General features: G+C 51.2%; 1 protein-coding gene across 2 annotated transcripts in view; it reads left to right on the forward strand.

The window, feature by feature from the left end:
* Positions 1-18,515, forward strand: part of PARN (poly(A)-specific ribonuclease) — a 615,197-nt gene that overhangs the window by 562,240 nt on the left and 34,442 nt on the right. For both annotated transcript variants that reach the window (XM_086941354.1, XM_086941353.1), the window contains one exon: positions 8,596-8,789. In XM_086941354.1, the coding sequence (XP_086797480.1) occupies positions 8,596-8,789 (194 nt within the window). The remainder of the gene's footprint in view (positions 1-8,595; positions 8,790-18,515) is intronic.

Consider the following 18,515-nt stretch of genomic DNA (forward strand, 5'->3'; position numbering starts at 1 on the left):
CCTACGTAGGTTCTGTGAGGTATTGCGCCTTGGAACAAAGCTGCATTGATCGGGGTGGAACAGCGGCACAAGGATCTGGGTGTACCGGTCCGCTAGGATTTTGCCTAATATTTTACAGTCTGCGTTTAGCAGCGTTATTGGTCTGTACGAGGCGAGGAGCGTTGGGTCCCTGTGTGGTTTGGGAAATGTAACCAGAATGGATTTCCTGAGGGAGCCTGGGAGCTCACCCCTGCCCAACGCATCCTCATACATGGCTACTGCCTGGCGGATCAGTTGGGCTGAGAAGATACTGTAGTATTCGAGCGGGAAACCGTCCATACCTGGAGCTTTGTGACGGGCCAGTGTTGTGATTGCGTGGGTGACGTCTGGGGATTTCATCTTTACTTCTAATGCTTTTTTGTCTGCGGGTGGTATGCGGGGAATAGGCAATGGGTGGAGAAACTTGGCAATCGCGTGTTGATTTGCTTGTGCAGGGGGTCGATAGTCGTGAAAAATGCGTAAAATATCTATTTGCGATTGCTGAAGGGTCCCGGTCTTATCGAGTATTTCCGTAATCTGTTTAACATCAGTGTCTTGTTTAGCTATCCAAGCCAGGAGTGTCCCCACTCTACTGCCCTCTCTGTGCACTCTGGAGGCGTATGCCCGGAAGTTGTATTTGCCTAAATCTTTCATTGCTTCCGCATGGAATGGTTTGGCCGCTGCTATTTGGCCGGGGGTGGCTCCACCAGCATCTGTTCTTCGTTAAAGCCGCTAGCGCCATCTCCGCACTTTGCAGGGATATTTCGAGTGTTCTACGTACCCCCACTATTTGTTGTATACAATCCCCCCTGGCTGCGACTTTGAATGCATCCCATTCTATTAGTCTGGATGTCGCCGTGCTGGCGTTGAGGGTGAAATTCTCTTGAATGTGATCCCCGTGTTCGTGGCAAAACGCCTCGTCTGTGAGGCATTCTCGTGGCAGTTTCCAGGTGGGCACTGGGGGGTGTGAGGCCTCCATCTGAGGGTCCGTATGTGTGTCATGACCCGATAGTACCCTGCCCAGATAGTCTATGTTGTACTCCCAGGAGCAGTTTTGTGTAGCAAAGGAATGTCAAGTTGCACTCGTAGGTTGTGTGGGATGAAGTGGAAGGAGTAAATTCTAGTGTCTGGGTTCCGCTCCCGCCATGCTTCTACCAATGCCCAGTGTTAAGCCCATGTTTGATATTGTTTCGTCTGCTTGTGTGCTGGTGAGTGCGCCGTGGGGGAAGGGACCTATCGAGACGGATGTCTAGAACACAGTTGTAATCACCCCCTAAGAGCCACGGGACCGAGGTGTATTGGGTTGTCACCCCTGTAAGGCGTCTCCAAAACTGGTCCTGGTCTACATTTGGAGCATATATGCTCCCTAACAGTATTGACTGACCTTCCAACAGTCCTTCTGTCAGGGAATAGTGACCCTCTTTATCTATGATACATAACTGCTCCCTGAAGGGGATCCCAGGTCGTATCCAGATTAGGGCGCCCCTGGCGAATGCGGAGTATGTGGTGGCGCAGATAATACCCCGCCATTTCTTACGTAGGCGATCCACCTCGATTGCGGACAGGTGCGTCTCCCGTAGGAGAGCTATCTGTGCTTGTTGCCTCTTTATATATGCGTAGATCGGGCATCACTTATTTGCTGTGTGCATGCCTCGATGTTTATCGTAATACATTTTCTATCCGTGTTGGGGATCTTAGTGGTCATGTTGTTTGGTGTTTACGGGAAGGTCATGTATTTGCAATGTCCATTCACCCCCTCTCGGCCACTCCCGCCAAATGTCAACCACCCACTTACATCTTACAATTCCGCTATTTTGCTCCGCTGAGGGAAATTGGGAAACTTGAGATGAGGAAACTAAACCTGAACAATAGGGTGTCTTCACAACTTCAAGGAAATGGCTTTGGGAATGATATGTCCAAATTGTACTTCATGTACTATCTTTAGTTCGTTATTTGTGTGGGGGGGGTTGCACAGCTCCTCTAGTTGCTGGCGTCTGTCACCCGCTCTGTGACGCTGAATCAGATGCCTAAGGATTCCCCCTCATCATTTTCCATCTGCAACGTTCCAGTCTAATGTGTCGTGTTGTGCCGTTCTGGATATTTGGTTGTGGTGTCCCATGCACTCATAGCAGTGTCAATTGTCTGGGAGCTAATTCCGTCATGGACGGTGCACCCAGTGGTCACCTCACAGTCGAGCGGATATTATTCCAGTGTGTCTGCCATTTGGGAGGTCACTATTGGAGGTGTGACTGAGCCGTCTCCGGAAGTATGGGTGTCACTGGCTTCCTCTTATGAAGTGAACAGATGGGGGGGGGGGCTTCTCACCATCCGAGCTGTCCCCTGTCGATTGCACTATCGCTGCTGCTTGCAGTGCTCTTCTGTGCTCCGCTTCAATTTGTTCCAGGTTGGGAGTTCTTCGTGAGGGAATCAGAGCGTGGGCTCAGTTGCCAGTTGCCTGAGGGTGATTTTTTTGTGTTGCCGTCTTTGGCAGCCAGTGGGCCGATGGCTTTGTGTGTTTCTGTGGTTGTACAAAACAAAAGAAGAGTGTCTTATGTAAGGTGTCTCTAAAGAGAAACACAGAGGCAAAGACTGTGAGGAAAGACTATAGAAAGATACCCCCTTGTTGACACATTGGAAACCTTCAAGGGTGTTATGAGAAGCCCTCACTCACCAACCTGGTTGGTGACATGCTTCATCATCGGGCCCACCAGGAAAAGCCGAGTGCCTCCCTGGTGTGCTACAACGCCAGATGGCTGCGGAGCTGGATTTCGTGACAGTGATGTGAAAAGTGATGTTAAAAATGTCCAATACTGTACCAATCAAAGTGATTTATTTACTGGTCAGTTTAGACATGGTTAAAAAGGTTATGTGTGGAAAAACTACACCAATTAGGATGGGAGTTTCCACTTAAAGTGGGGTCAACATGTTTCTGCCCTTCATAGGTGTAAGTATTACTTGGGCATTCGTCAGGACCGTGTAGCGTGTACCTTGGCGGTATGGGCGCGCTAAGGCCCACCCTAACCAAAGGACGTGAAAGTTAAAAATTGTGCTATGTGTAAAAAAGTGCAAAACAAAACACAAACCACAAGTTGTGATATTTACCTCCACTCAGAGGAACCTGTATAGTCTGGGAAAACAAGAAAGACAAACATACATGTATGACAAAACATATAGTTAATGTTTGATATTTTATGGTTGTCAGGACAGTCGCTGTGCTTAAAACGCTATAGATTGGTCTAAAGATAGACCTGGTGCCATAAAACTATTTTAGTGCCAGAAGCGCTGTATAGTTGCCACAGGGGCATTACAGGCGTGAGGACATGCACTATGGCGAAAGAAATGCAGGCCGTAGGACACCGCGGCTATATTACAGCACTCTTGGATAGCGATCAATAGACCAATGATTTTGGCCTGAGGTGCTAACTCCTTCACGTTGTAGGGTGACACACAAGTGATAGATTGAAAGATCTCACTTGTGTAGTAAAAGATCCACGCCCCATGGGTCTCGGGAGGGGGGTTGAAGCGAAAATGGCAAACCCTGTAAGTAAGAATAAAGGAAAGAAAAGCCTCGTAAATTTGCGCGGCTGACAGAGGTGACAGACAGGGAAATTACTTAGCTCAAGGTTACTGATGCGAGGAATCTTACGCCCGCAACGCCCCGCACCCGCTTGGCACCTAGCTTCTCCTGCTCCGGACCCTGTGGATGTGGGTCTCGGCGCCGGGGATGCTGATATGGAGTGCCGGTGGTTGTCCATTCCTGACAATCGTTGCTCCACCCATTCACTTGCCTCCGCAGGGTCAGTAAAGAAATGTGTGGCTCAGTCATGCAAGATTTTGAGACGGGCAGGGAAAAAGGGCATATTGTATGTTCTTTTGGGGCAGTGTTCTTTTGACTGCCAGGAAGGTGGCCCTTTGTTGCTGGACAGCTCGAGAGTAATCCGGGAACAACATAACTTGCTTGGCTTCCACCTGAAAGCTGCCTTTTCCGTCTAGCAGCTTGAAGAATAGTGTCTCTGTCCTGGTAGTGGAGCAGTTTCAGCAGGAACGTTCCAGGCGGCGATCCCGTTTGCGGTTTGCAGGTCGCAACCCGGTGTGCCCTCTCTATGGAGGAAAACGGGGTTAGGTCTTTTGTCTGAGTGAATGTTTTAATCCATGTCTCAATATATCGTAGATGGTTGGATCCATCTGACCCCTCCTGCAGATTCAGAATGCAGATATTACTTCCAGATAGTCTATCTTGTTTTCCAGGGACTTTACTCGTAACTGCAGGTCTTTTATGGCATCCTGGTGCATCTGCACGTTCAGTTCTATGGCTTGGAGTGTCTTCTCTCCCTGTTTTACTTTGTCCACCAGTTTTCTATGATCATCTCGTAGAAGCTTAAGGTCCGTGGCTAATCCTCCGAATCGGTTTTCCATTGTCACCCTTGAATGTTCAATTGCCGCTAGAACCTGGTCCAATTTGTCGGATGTGGACTCTGCTCGGGAGGGCACCCCCTCCGAGTGGGTAATCCTAGGTTCTGGGGAGATCTACCTCAGATTTGCCGGTACTTGTGGTGTCCTTGTTATGCGTTGGCGCCCCATGTTTTTTTTATATCCGGTTGCTGTCCGCAGGGAGGCCTGCGAGTTGCACTCAGTCGGCTTGTGGTTGACTGACAGTGTGTACTTATATGTTGTCTACCCGATGTTTGTTGGTGCCCGTGTTGGCCGGTGGGGGCTTACTTGTCCGAGGTGGTGTTGCTGGTGTGAGCGCTCCGTTGGGGCGTGGTCCGGATAGGATGGGGCTTTGGGGGTCAGGCAATGCTATGTATTTCGCTTTGTATGGCTGGATTCCACCACCCTCAGGCCGCCGCAACCCCTGTTGTGCTGCTCCCAGACAGTGAGTCCTGATGTCTCAGGGGTACCCCCCTCTACTTGATCCTCTTCCGTGGTCCTGGGTTTCCCTGTTCGCGCCTCGAATCCCAGCGCCGTGATGGAGGAAGGCTGCTTGTTAGACGGGACCTGGAGGGTCGGCCGAGGACAAGGGGAGAGGTCTCCGGGGAGAGCCGTCTCCAGCGATCGTACAGACTAGTAACTTCCCCCCCACAGATGGACACCACACAAAGATAAAGTTTAACGTTCTTTATAAGCAATCTTGAGGTACGATAGAATGGTACAAGGAGGTCAGGACTCGGGGGGGTCCCCTCGATTCTAGTGTCTTGGTTAGGGAAATGGGGTAGCGGGACAGTCTTGTTACCAATCTGGTAGTTACGATGAGATGATGGGTAGCTCACAATCCTAGAGCTTGGTGTTCTAGGTGGACGGGCCGCGGCAGCGCCAGCAGGTCCCGAGAAGATCGTAGGTGGCAACGGTCTGCGGCAGCGCCAGCAGGTCCCGACGAAGATGGTAGTTACAACGGGCCGCGGCAGCGCCAGCAGGTCCCGACGAGGATGAAGGTTGCAGAGGGCCGCGGCAGTGCCAGCGGGCAGGACGACAGTTCACAAGGCAGGGCTGCGGCAGCGCCAGCAGTCCGTCAAGGATGAGTTCTTCTCGGTGTCTCTCGACTCCAGGATACAACTGCCTTCCTGCTCTGGAGCTGCCCCAGTTATAGGTCTGGTGCCCTTTGATGTCCGGACCCTCGCACTTGGAGGTCGGGAGGTCCGGGATGAGGGAGTCCAGACACCCAGCAGGGGGGTGGAGCCAGCGCCCGAGGAGGCTGGGGGCGATCGGCACCTGGCGGGGGAGAGCCATTGACACTTCTTCCTCCCATTGACCTGCCAAGTGGTTCGCTCACCTCCTGGGTGGATGGTGGTGCCGGGATGTCGGGGCCTGGCCAGGCCCAGGGTTAGGGTCGAGTTGAGGCCATGCGGCCTCGTGGTGCAGTGTCCAAAATGGCGGCCGGGCCGGGCAATGGAGCTGGCAGTGGCCCGGCCCAATGATACAGAGATGTCCGGGGGCAGGAGTCCCGTCGGGGACGGGGTGCGGGTTGCTTCTGTGGGTCGCACCTGGAGGGCCGATGTCCGGGCCCTGTCATGCGGGGAGGGAGCGAGTCCTTTATGTGGCCTGTCCAACACTGCTGCGTCTCGGGTGTGAAGGGGGCGTCACCCCAGTGGAGTGTTCCACCTCAGCTTGGCCACAGCGCGCCTCGTAGTCTGACGCCGCGTAGTCAGGGCTCAGGGGAAGAAGCTGAGGCTGCCAAGTTCAAACAAGGGGGGAGGCCGTGTCAGGGAGAGCTCTTACTCACCTTGAGCGGCCTCTCCAGAATTCATATGTCCAACAGTTCCTCTTGAAACCCAGAAAAAAGTAGTCCAGGCGCTAATAACATCTCGCCTCGACTATGGCAATGTTCTCTTCCTGGGTGCGGGCAAAGAGGTCATTCGAAAACTACAAACGGTTCAGAACATGGCAGTCCGTCTCCTATGTAACCTACCCTACAAATCCTCCACTTCCTTGCACCGTCGTAGTCTTCACTGGCTAAACATTGACAATCGATGCAAATTCAAGGCTCTTTGTTTTGTACACAAAATTAACACTGGCAAAGCCCCCCAGTGTTTGAAATCTCTTATTCATCCGTACCTTCCTTCCCGCACTCTCCGTTCATCTAGCCAACATAAACTTCGGATCCCCAGGACGAAAAGAGCTAGAATGGGAGGTCGATCTTTTGCTTTTCTGGCCCCATCCCTGTGGAATTCTCTTCCTCTTTCCATTCGGACGGAATCCAACTATCTAAAATTCAGAAGGGATGTCAAAACGTGGCTCTTTGATCTTTAATTTCTGCTACTGTACATTCTCCTTATTGGTTTAGCGCCGGGAAACCTCAGGGTAGCTGTGCGCTCTATAAAATTAAATATAATAATAATAATAATAATAATAACAGTTGTTTTCCGATGTTATGGAAGAGTCCGATCTGACCCTGGGCTGGGGTGCGCAGTGGTAGCAGGCACTGGTGAGGTGTGGTCAACTATTCCTTCTGTAGCTGTCTGGATAGGCCGGGGATCCAAGCTGCAATCTCTCGATCGGGTATCTTCCGTTTTCCCGGACCCCCTGCCGTGAGGGGGGGGGCGGCCTCTGCGTCCGCCCTGGTTTGGCCGCCGCGCGCCTTGTGGCCTGACGCCGTGCAGACGGGGCGCAGGGGCCCAGAGGGTGAACCGAAGCTTGTTGAATTTAGTAAGGGTAGGAGGCAGAGTATGGTAGAGCTCTCTGTGGCCTTGATTCGCGCCGCCGGAATACCTGCGGTTGCTGGTTGTCCCGATGGTGGGGCAGTGTTAGGCGCTGGCTTATGGTTGCGGAGCGTCGCTGTAGTCTGCCGCCCTTCAATTTTCTCCGGTGTGTTCTAACCCACCTCGCATCTCGAGTCCCAGCGCCGTGTGGGGAGAGGACGCTGTGTTCGGATGCGGATTGATATTGAGGGCCGCTTTGGGTAGGCCCCGCTGTGGCCTCCGGTGTGTTCTAACCTCCCGCCGCGCGCCTCTAGTCCTAGCGCCGTGCGGGGGGGGGGGGGGCAGACGCTGTGTTTGCGTGGGGGTTGGTGTTAGGTGCAGTACCTCGTGGTGAGGGGCCGGCACTAGCTTACAATATCGCCGGCACTTCGGGTGGGCCCCCTGAGTGGTCGCTGTGGCTCCGGGTTGGCTCTAACCTCCTGCAGGGCGCGCCTGGAGTCCTAGCGCCGTGCGGGGGGAGGACGCTGTGTTCGGGTGCGGTTTGGTGTTAGGTGCGGCACCTCTTGTTGGGGGGCCAGCAATAGGTCACAATATCGCCGCTGTGTCGGTTAGGCCCCATTACTGGTCTCTGGGGCCTCCTGGGTCTGCGCCATCCCCCGAGTTGCGCTATCACCTGCTGTCCCCGGAGCTGCAGGGGTGCTCGGAGGGGCCCTCGTCGCATTCCCCTCAGTCTCGCCAGGAAATGCCAGGTAGTGTCAGGGGACCCCGAATTAGGTCTTGTGCTCCTCCCATCTCCACTGCGGGTTTTCAACGATCGGTGAACGCCGCTATGTTGGCCTTGTTGCCGGATTACCTGGGAGGTCGTGCATGGCTCGGGTATCACTGCTCTGTCTTCAAACCAGCTGTCAGTAGGTGCCCAAGAGAACGTTGTCGACTCTGGTACAGAGTTCAGCGGGATTGGAGGGGGTTATGGCATGAATAATTATGGATTGGGCGGGTCGCTGGACGGAGCCCTAAAGAGGTACGCCTGCCATTTTAGCCGGCTAGGCCACTCCCCCCGTAAACCCTGTCACTAATTACGATAAAACGACCTATGCACATGTGTACAGACTTTTATGAGGGCTTTTGGGAAGAGGGTATAGTAAAAGTAGAAGGTATTGCTTTCACTATCTTATATCATTGATATTTTACTCCACTTAGCAAGTACGGAATGGTCTGTACAGGGACCTTGAGTTTTATAATCCAAGCCTTATCCATGCTGTTGGACTTAAATCCTTAGAAATGCCACCAGTTGTGCCTGAGATTACTCAAGCACCATGTCCTCACTCTGGGTGTGGGATTACTGATAATCGTATAAGATATTTTTCTGAGATCAGAAGAATCCGACAGATTTGTATCCTACTGTCTTTTGTTTAATGCTGCATTATTAATTTGGTTCCAGTTTTACTGCCCCCAGTATTACCGGAAAGAGAAGCATGAGCCCTATTCAAGAGGAATCTGCTTCTGACGAGCTGAACGAAGGAGAAAACCAAGATGGCGAGCTTGACGCCACAGCCGATGGTGGAGAATCTGCTCCAGAAAAACGGAAGAGAGGCAGAAAACACAAAAGAATGAAAAAAGATCCAAATCCAGCAGGTACGCAATGTCCTGGGTTTCCTATGTGTGAACCAGATGACCATTTTATTATGATGGGCACTAGCCGAATTTAAGTTTATTATTCAGTGTTGTATAGCCTATGCTGGCATGGAATTTGGATTCTTTTGTGATAAATATTTTTGCAATTGTGATGTTTCAATACTAATTATACCAAACAGATTAATGCCTTTGCCTGAATATATGCAGATTGCATTATAAAAAATAAGCTTTTATTTTTTCATTTGCATTCACTTTCCAGTACTTCCCTTATGAAGTACCTCCTTTTTGAAAGTTTATTGTACAGTCTTGCAACAGAGTTATGGCGGTCTGTTGTGTTTAGGATGCATAACAGGCGTGGCTTAGTTTATCGAGCAGTTCCCTTTAGTGAAACAACTGTCAAAATTTGTTCTAGATGTGAAAAGTCAAAAAAATCATATCAAAATTAATCAGAACTGTGAAAGTGTGTAGTGTATTTTTAGAAAAGGCATTAACCATTGCTTAATTTAACAAAAAAATATTTGGGGCCTAAGATTTTCTGATGGCATTGCAGGCGTGGCCCACTGTGCGGACTTCAGCACTCCTTCCTCCCCTACTGTTTTGTTCCTTTCTCAATCATGGTTCCTGTTTCAACTATTTTGTTCTATTGTGCTGCTTCTGAAAGAGACAGCTATCTGCAGATTCCTTACCTTAGTACTACGCGGCGTCAGGCTGCATCTGGAAGATTTTTCTTAGCAGTACCCCTACGTGCTGGTATGTGGCGTCGGTCGACTCCGCGTGACGGTGTCGTGTTCGTCGAAGTGACGTCCCCATTGTCAATATAACCACCACTCCAGCACGCTGGCATCCGTTATATTCTTTCCGCGCCAGCCAGTGCAGATTTGTCAGAGCTTACCCCCCTATAATTTTTTGACAGACTTTTTTCTACTTATTGTCGACTTCTTTTGGTGTGCTAGGGATGTCCAGCAAGAAGACCTCGGGGTTCAAGACATACGGCACTTGTCACCGCGCCATGTTGGTCATGGACCCCCACTTAGACTGCTTCTGGGGCTTGGAGCATGACCACGACAGTTGTGTTCAGACTGCCGGGTCATTGCGCAGAAAGCTTTGAGGGAGGGGTTCCTAAAGCTGATCACGGCCCAGCAGCCGGCGCCTCAGAAGTTGCCCCGCCAGTCTTGGTCGAGAGAAAGGTCAGAGCACCACTCTGGTGGATCGAAGTCTTCTTCTTCCAAGCTGTTAGGAAAGAGGCATCACAAAAAGCACAAGCAGTCGAAGTGTGCTTTGACTTTACTTGTCCATCACGTAACAAGACAGCGGAACCTCTGTGTTAGAGACCTCGCTCCACAGAGCCTGTACCTGGGTCGGCTCCGCATTTTCCTCCCTTCCTGGGGCTGGGAGCGACCCCTGCCCAACTTAAGGAGTTCTGACGCCATGTGCACCATATTCGGGCAGCCTACCCTGCCGTCGTGCCTTTGGGCCCTGCAGGTTCGGATAAAGAAATCCCCGTGGGCTCCGCGCCGTCGCCTCAGGTGCCGCTGCCTCCTACTGCACCGGTTCCCAGGTCCTGGACCTACGTCACTTCCACCTCCACAGTGACTTTCCCCGCGTCCGCAGCAGAGCTCCTCCCCAATCCTCATTCACGACGACACGGAGCCTATAGTGTGTCCATTGACGCAGAGACCAGAGCTTTACGTCTCCATACTGTTTAGCCTGCCCTATTCTGATGGGTTAGGAATGGATGAGGAGGATTGGGAGGGGGAGCAGGACCCTTTAGTAATCCTGCAGTCCCAGGACATGTACTGGTATGAGGAACTGGGTGATGCCAGTGGCCTGGACATTTCCCCAGTTTCTTGCATGCTTTCTTCACCCAACCTGGCTATGGAGGAGGTTGCATCATTTGCTATGGTAGTGCGTATGGCTGCGGAGGTCTTGGACCTGCAGCTTCCTATGGTAGCAGTCAAGACTAAACGTCTTGGCAGAGGTCCTGCAGCCTGGTGTCTCCATTTTGGAACCTTTGCTTGCTTTCAAAGAGTCCTTGACGGACGTTCTTCTGGGCACTTGGTCCAAGCCCAGCACAGGGGCTCCTGTGAAAAGAACGATTGCCCACTGCCAACTCTTTGCACCGGGTGACCCAGTTTTCCTCACTGTACACCCCACTCCGCAAAGCTTGGTGGTTCAAGCTTCCACTTCCCATGGCGTGTTCCCTTCTGTACCCCTGGACAGGGAATCCAAGAGACTGGAAAGCTTTGGAAAGAAAATGTTCTCTTCCACCAGTCTAGCATTGCAGTCGGTGAACACTGCATGCCCTTTGGACCTTTCTTCCCATTTAATATGGGACACGGTTGCGCAGGTGTTATCCAGAGTCTTGGAGGAGGACCAGATTCTACTTTCCCAAGCCATTTCAGATGGGAGAGATGCAGCAAAGTTCACCGTGTGATGTGGCTTGGACACGACACTCGCTGTGCAGAGCGATTTCCACGACAGTGGCTGTACGTCGCCACGCCTGGCTGAGGACGTTTGGTTTTTCAGCAGATGTCCAGGCTAATCTTATGGACATGCCCTTTGATGTCTATTGTCTCTTCGGAGACTAAGCATATGCTGCACTTAAGCCTTTCAAGGACTCATAGGCTGCGGCCAAGTCCTTGGGCCTCACCACAACATGCTGACCTGTGTCTGCTTTTCGCTCCTTTTGTGGCTACATAATGGACTACCAACCGTGCCAACCCTATTACAGCCAGAGGGCCTCGCAAGTTCAGCAACCTCTGCAGCGCTGTGAACGTGGTTCACCCCGACGTTGGGAGGCCACAAGTCGAGACAAGCCATGCCACCCCACACTATCCCTCCCCATACTGCAAAATCCTCCTAGCTCAAACCTCCGAGATCACTCTTGGCCAGTTGGTGGCAGAATACGGTTACATCTCCACCACTGACAAGACGTCACCTCGGACAGGTGGGTGTTGCAAATATTCGTCCGAAGGGGCTCCCTTCAAGACTACCCCTCAATCCCTGCCTCCAGTGTACAATCGACTGACAGAGGATCCCATTGCCTTTCTCTGCGAGGAAGTAAAAACTCTCCTGGCCAAGGGAGCTATAGAGTGGGTTCCCGGGACGGAAATAGGTGTGATTGTTACTCCTGCTATTTTCTGGCCCCAAAGAAGGACGGGGGTCTTCGTCCTATCCTCTACCTCAGAGCCCTCAACTACTTTCTCAAAAAGGAGATGATCATGATTCTAGCTCAGGACCTGTCTGCCCGGGAGACTGGATGGTAGTGCTGGACTTCTTGGATGCCTATTTTCATATCCCTGTCCTGCCTGTCCATTGTTACCTGCGGTTTACTGTGGGCTAAAAGCACTTTGAATTTGACATGTTCCTTTTCGGCCTCACCAGTGCCCATTTGGGGTTCACAAAGGTGATGGCGGTGGTTGCTCCCCACCTGCAGAGATCATATGTTCCAGTCTTCCCCTATCTCGATGACTGGTTGGTGAAGGCGGGCTCATCACAAGCAGTAGTCTCCCACCTCCAAACTAGGGCGAACCTTCTGCATTCGCTAGGTTTCACTATCAATGTGCTGAAGTCGCATCTGATTCCCTCTCAGACACTCCCTTTTATTGGAGCGGTTCTGGACACAGTGCAGTTTTGGGCCTATCCTCCCGAACGGCGAGTCCAGGATATTCAGGCTATGGTACCTATGTTTCAGCCTCTATCCTGGATTTTGGTGAGAATGACTATAAGGCTGTTGCGCCTCATTGCCACCTGCATCCTGCTGGTGGACCATGCATGGTGACACATGCATGCTCTACAGTGGGACATGAAGTTCCAATGGGTGCAGCATCTAGGAAATCCCACCGACCTGGTTCAGATATCAGAGGACACAGCAAAAGATCTGCAGTGGTGGCTGACAAACCGCGATTGGGTCTGAGGCAGGTCCTCTCCATTCCCCACCCAGTAGTGACGGATGCGGCCCTTCTGGGATGGGGTGGGCATCTGAGGGAGGTGAGATCCGAGGACTACGGTCTCTGTTGGAAGTCAAGCTCCATATAGAACTTTTCTAGCTTCGGGCAACCTGATTGGCACTGAAAGCCTTTTTACCGTCCATCAAGGGAAGGCTGTTTAAGGTGTTCACTGACAACACTATCGCCATGTGGTTCTGCAACACAGGGCGATGTGGGGTTGTGGACTGTCAAGAGGCCCTGTGTCACTGGTCTTGGCTGGAACAGGGCATTTCCTTGGTGGTTTAACGCCAGAGCAGACAAACTCAGCCGAAGGTACCTTGCGGATCAATAGTGGTGTCTCCATCCGAAGGTGGTACAAGGTCTGTGTCAGCGGTGGGGAGAGCCTTGGTTAAATCTGTTCACCTCTGAAGAGAATGTGCAGTGTCAGCAGTTTCGTGCTTTGGAGTTTCCAAGGCGGCTCTCGCTCAGCGACACGCAGGCCTCCTGTAGGCCCTTGCGCCCATACCACTCCTGCCCGGAGTGCTCAAGAAGATCAGGCGCGACCGGGCGCAAGTTGTTCTTATGGCTCCTGACTGGGCACGGAGAGTCTGGTATCCTGAGCTTCTGGCAGTGAGCATCAATCCTCCGATCAGGCTGCCCGTTCGGGAGGATCTTCTGTCGCAGCAGCAGGGGAGGGTCCTCCACCCAAACCTGTCCACTCTCCCCATTCTTGCGTGGAGACTGAGCAGCAACAGCTGACATTTGATCTTCCTCCCGAAGTCTGCAAAGTTATTCTGAAAGACAGATGTCCCTCCACGAAATCGGTATGTCTGCCGATGGAACAGATTTTGTTAATATTGTACAGAACTGTCTATTGACCCCTTAACTGCCTCTGTCAGATATTCCACTGTTTATCCTTTCCTTGGCCCGGAGGGCTCTGCTTTGGGCACTTTGAAGGGCTACCTTTCGACCCTCTCAGCTTTTCTTTGGCTGCCAGTGAGAAGCTAGCTGGGTATATGGTGGCAGGAACAGTGTCCCTAGAATCAGAGAAACTTATTTTGATAATAGGAATCTGAGCAGGATACTCCCTCTTTACCAGGAGGGGGATGATAACGATAAATGGATCACTGCTTTGGAGAAGGCCTGCAAAGTTCAGAGGGTCCTCAAGAACAGGGGGCAGCTAACCTGTGACTCTCCTTTGCTAAGGATGGTAGAGGTAAGCTCCTCACTGTTAGAGAAGAGGATTCTGACAATTACTCCGTACTGAAGAGTGCTCTCATAGATGGGTTTGGCCTAATCACTGAGCAGTATATGATTAAGTTCAAAGACACCCAGAAGGCACTCACCCAGTACTGCGTAGATTTTGTAGACCATGCTATTTAGGCTCTGGAATGATGGCTTCATGGATCCAAGGTACAGGACTATGAGGGGATTGTACAATTTAGCACCTTGGCTGCTAAGGCAATTCCCCTCCTGTGCTGGAAATTGCTATTTTCCTATATTCATGACGAGCTCAGCTCGTCATCAGCACAGCTCAACTGTGCCTCATGACGAGCTGAGCTCGTCATGAGCAGGGAAGGGGTTAATCATGAGGGAGCACATCCTTAACTGTCAGAATCAACTTGAGCACCAGTACCTAGTGGACTCCGATCTGACCTCTCCCCAAGAATTGAGAAAGAAGGCAGCAAGATTAAGCAGAAGAACTATGGTAATGGAGGTGACCAGAAAAAGAAAGATTTTTCTAAATCCAAGGATAAGGGTGGGAACAAAAAGATAACGTCTTCACAAGGGCCCCAAAAACCTGCATCTGGGGGTGAGTCCCAAAGTTCCAAGAAAGGCAAAAAGAAGCACTGGCGATACATTAGTAAGATAAAGACCCATTGGATAAGGGATGCTGATTGTCCAAAGGCCAAGGAAACTCCTACTACCATTACCCCCAAGGCCCCCTCTCCCCCTAGCACAAGTACAATGTGTAGTACATCAACCAAGTGATTAGTGGGGTAAACCTTGGGTTCTGAGAACTCCAGCTCAGTCTGTTCTAGTCTGTGATGGTGGCACATACCTTGCCACCTTACTAGTAAGGTGGCATTAACTTGGGCAAGTACAGACAACAGCCTTTGATCAATGGAAAAGAAACAATGGCTTATACGGACACAGGTGCCAGTGTCACTATGGTGACAAACTTGTGTCTCCTGACCAGATGATACTTGGGATAAATGTACCAAGTCACCGACGCTAGCAATGTCAGGAGTGACATTCCTTGGAAGTTGAGAACCTCAGCTGGGGAGGGGGAATTGGCCCTAAAAAGGGTGTTTTATTTCCAGACCTACCTGTTGAATGTCTGTTGGGCAATGATCCAGATACTTCAGCCTGAGCTGAAGTAGAGTTCAGGACTCATGCAGAGATGATGGGCATTACTGCTGGTGTCTTTGCTGTCACAAGGGCTCCGGCCAAACATCTCGGCAGTAAAAAAAACCTGGATCCTGGAAAAATGGACCTAGTGACCCCCCATTGAAGGGACCGGAAGGGTAAGGCTTTATCTTCCTCTCAAACTCTCAGTGAAAATCAGCCTCCTGAGTGAGATTATCTCAGCCCCTGTGAAGGTACTGTCCCAGAGGAACTTGGGCCTGACCAGGCAGAGTTCATGGGGGCAGTGGGCTCTTCCAGGGCTGACTTGAGTTTAGAGCAGCAGACCTGCCACTCTTTGAACCCCTCAGACAGCAAACTGCTGCTGAGGAAGCAGGGAATATCAATGGGTCCCATAGGATCTATTGAGAAGCTGGGCTTCTGTACTCTGAAGGTACAGACCCCAAGCCTGGTGCCACCAGGAGGTTGGTAAAACCCTAGAGGTTGAGTTGACCTCCTCTCCCTAGCACAGAATATTCCTCTTGCAGGACACTTGGGGCAAAGCACGACGTGGAACAGGCTTGTCCTTCCATTTCACTGGCCCCATATGTCTGAAAACACCAAGGAGTTTTGTCGCTCCTGTGCCGCTTGCCAAGCCAGTCGTAAGTCAGGTGGCACCACAAAGGCCCCCTTAATCCCACTTCCAGTGGTCAGGGTACCCTTTGAAAGAGTGGGGATCTACATTGTTGGTCCCTTGAACCCTCCAACTGCATCTGGGCACAGTTACATCATAGTGGTGGTGGACCATGTTACTAGGTACCCAGAAGCTACTCCCCTTAGGAACCACTACACCTCCTGTAGTGGCCAGTGCCCTCCTGGGAATCTTTTCCAGGGTGGGCTTCCCTAACGATGACTTAACAGACAGAGATACAAACTTCATGTCTAGTTACATCCCCGCCATGTGGAAGGAAAGTGGAGTCAACTACAAGTTTACCACACCCTACCCTCCACAGTGCAATAGGCTTGTTGAAAGGTTCAACAAGACCTTAAAGGGTATGATTATGGGACTCCCAGAAAAGTTTAGGCAAAAATGGGATGTCTGATTACTCTGCCGCCTATTTTCCTAAAGAGAGGCTCCTCAGAAGGGGGTTGGCTACAGCCCATTTGAGCTTCTGTTTGGATATCCAGTTAGGGGTCCATTGTGTCTAGTGAAGGAAGGCTGGGAGCAACCTCTCAACCTTTGTAAGCAGGGCATTGTGGAATATATCCTTGGTCTGTGTTCACGCATGGCTGAGTACATAAAGAAGGCCAGCAAAAACCTGGAGGCCAGCCAAGAACTTCATAAAGCTTGGCATGACCAAGAGACTGTCTTGACTGTTTACCAGCCAGGCCAGAAAGTGTCGGTGTTGGAGCCTGTGGCCCCAGCAGTTCTTCAAGACCAATGCAGTGGCCCCCACACTATCCTTGAACAAAAAGATGAGGCCACCTTCTTGGTGGACCTAGGAACTCCAAGTAGTCCCCATAGGGTACTTCATTTGTGCCTCCAGAAACCTTTTGTGGACAGGTCTGACATTGGCTTGCTCATGGCAACTGATGAGGGGCAGGAGGAAGAGAGTGACCCTCTCCATGATCTCCTCTCTCCAAACCCTGATGAGGGGTCAGTAGATGGAGCACCCTTTGCAGGCAGCCTCACTTGATTGCAGGCAAGTTCTTTATCAGACCATGTCAGGGATTGCATCAGGACAGAGGTCCAAAAGTTGCTGTAGTTGTGGTCATTGAGCTTTCAGAAAGCTCCCGAGCAAGTCCAGTAGTCCTTCTACCTAAACCTCACACCAAGGGTGGATAAAGATTGTTTTGTGTGAACTACAGAGGCCTCAATGCAGTCACTATGAGAGGTGCCCATCCTATTCCAAGGGCAGACGAACTGATAGATACTTGAACTCTGCCAAATTTGAGTACATTTGACCTGACTGCTGGCTACTGGCAAATCAGACTTGCTGAGGATGCCAATCCAAAAACAGCACTTTCAACCACTAGTGGGCATTATTAATTTATTGAGATGCCCTTTGGTTTGAAGAATGCACCTGCCATAGTCGGGAAGACTATAGTGTAGCCTATCTAGATGATATTGCTGGCTTTAGTTTCACCTGGGAGGATCAATTGGACTACCTCAGGAATGTTCTGGAGGCCCTGCAGAAGGCAGGCCTTACTATCAAGGCCACCAAGTGCCAGATAGTGCAGTGGAAGGTTGTGTACTTGGGCACATGGTAGGTGGATGCCAGGTTTAACCATTGGAGAGCAAAATCCAGACCATTATGCACTGGATTGCTCCCACTACCCAGACTCCGGTCAGAGCTTTCTTGGGCCTGACTGGGTACTGCAGAAGATTTGTAAAGGTATATGGGTCCATTGTGATTCCCCTGAATGATTTTACATCAAAGAAAATGCCAAAGAAAGTTCAGTGGACAGTAAACTGTCAAAAGGCATTCGATGACCTTAAGCAGGCCATCTGCTCTGCTCCCATCCTTCAAAGTCCTGACTACTCTAAAACTTTCATTGTCCAGACAGATGCATCTGAGATGGGGGTAGGGGCTGTTTTATCACAACTAAATGCAGAAGGCCAGGATCAACCAGTAGTTTATATCAGCAGAATATTGACCCCCAGGGAGAAACGTTGGCCAGCCATTGAGAGGGAAGCTTTTGCTCTGGTCTGAGTCTTGAAGAAGCTGAGGACATACCTGTTTAGCACTCACTTCATTGTTTAGACAGACCATAAACCTTAAGCCCCTCATCACACGTTAGTGATAGATTCTTTACCTTAGAATTATCCCCAGGCGTCAAGAGGTTAGTCCTGACGGCCACCGTAGGGAGCTCGAGGAGGAGCGCCTCAGCTGCTCTACCAAACACCACAGAATATGTGTCACCCTCTTCCATAGCCCCATTAGAAGGGGACAGTGTGCCAGGTTCTGGAGTAAAATCCATGTCGCCTGCATCCTCCAAATCCTCTTCCCAGTCCGGGTCTAACTCGCACTGGGCTGAAAGAGGGTCCTCAAACCCCTCCCAGTCCTCCCCTTCCTCCCCAACCTGCCGGGCAGGCGGAAAATAGGGAAGCGGATAGAGAAAGGGATAGAAATTCCCCATCGGAGTCTGTATCAGCGTCGATTGACACCGGTCCGGCGCAGTCTTCATGTCGGGGAAAAATGCAGGTGACTGCGTCGGCCACGGAGACGGCTGAGGCCGGGGGTGGTGCCGTAGATGTCGGTGGATGTCGTACGAGGCCATCCAACATCGGCATGGATCAATGGGAGTCTCGCGACGTCAAGACCGAAGTCGTTGACAACGACGGGGACGAAGAAGAGCGAAGTCCTGTGACGGGGCCGAAGTCGCCGACGGACCCGGGAAGGGCGGGTAGGCAGTCAGCAACTGTGCAGGCTCCGCCAGAGCTGCGGGG

This window comes from Lissotriton vulgaris, chromosome 10, assembly GCF_964263255.1.
Source record: "Lissotriton vulgaris chromosome 10, aLisVul1.2, whole genome shotgun sequence".
Lineage (NCBI taxonomy): Eukaryota > Metazoa > Chordata > Amphibia > Caudata > Salamandridae > Lissotriton > Lissotriton vulgaris.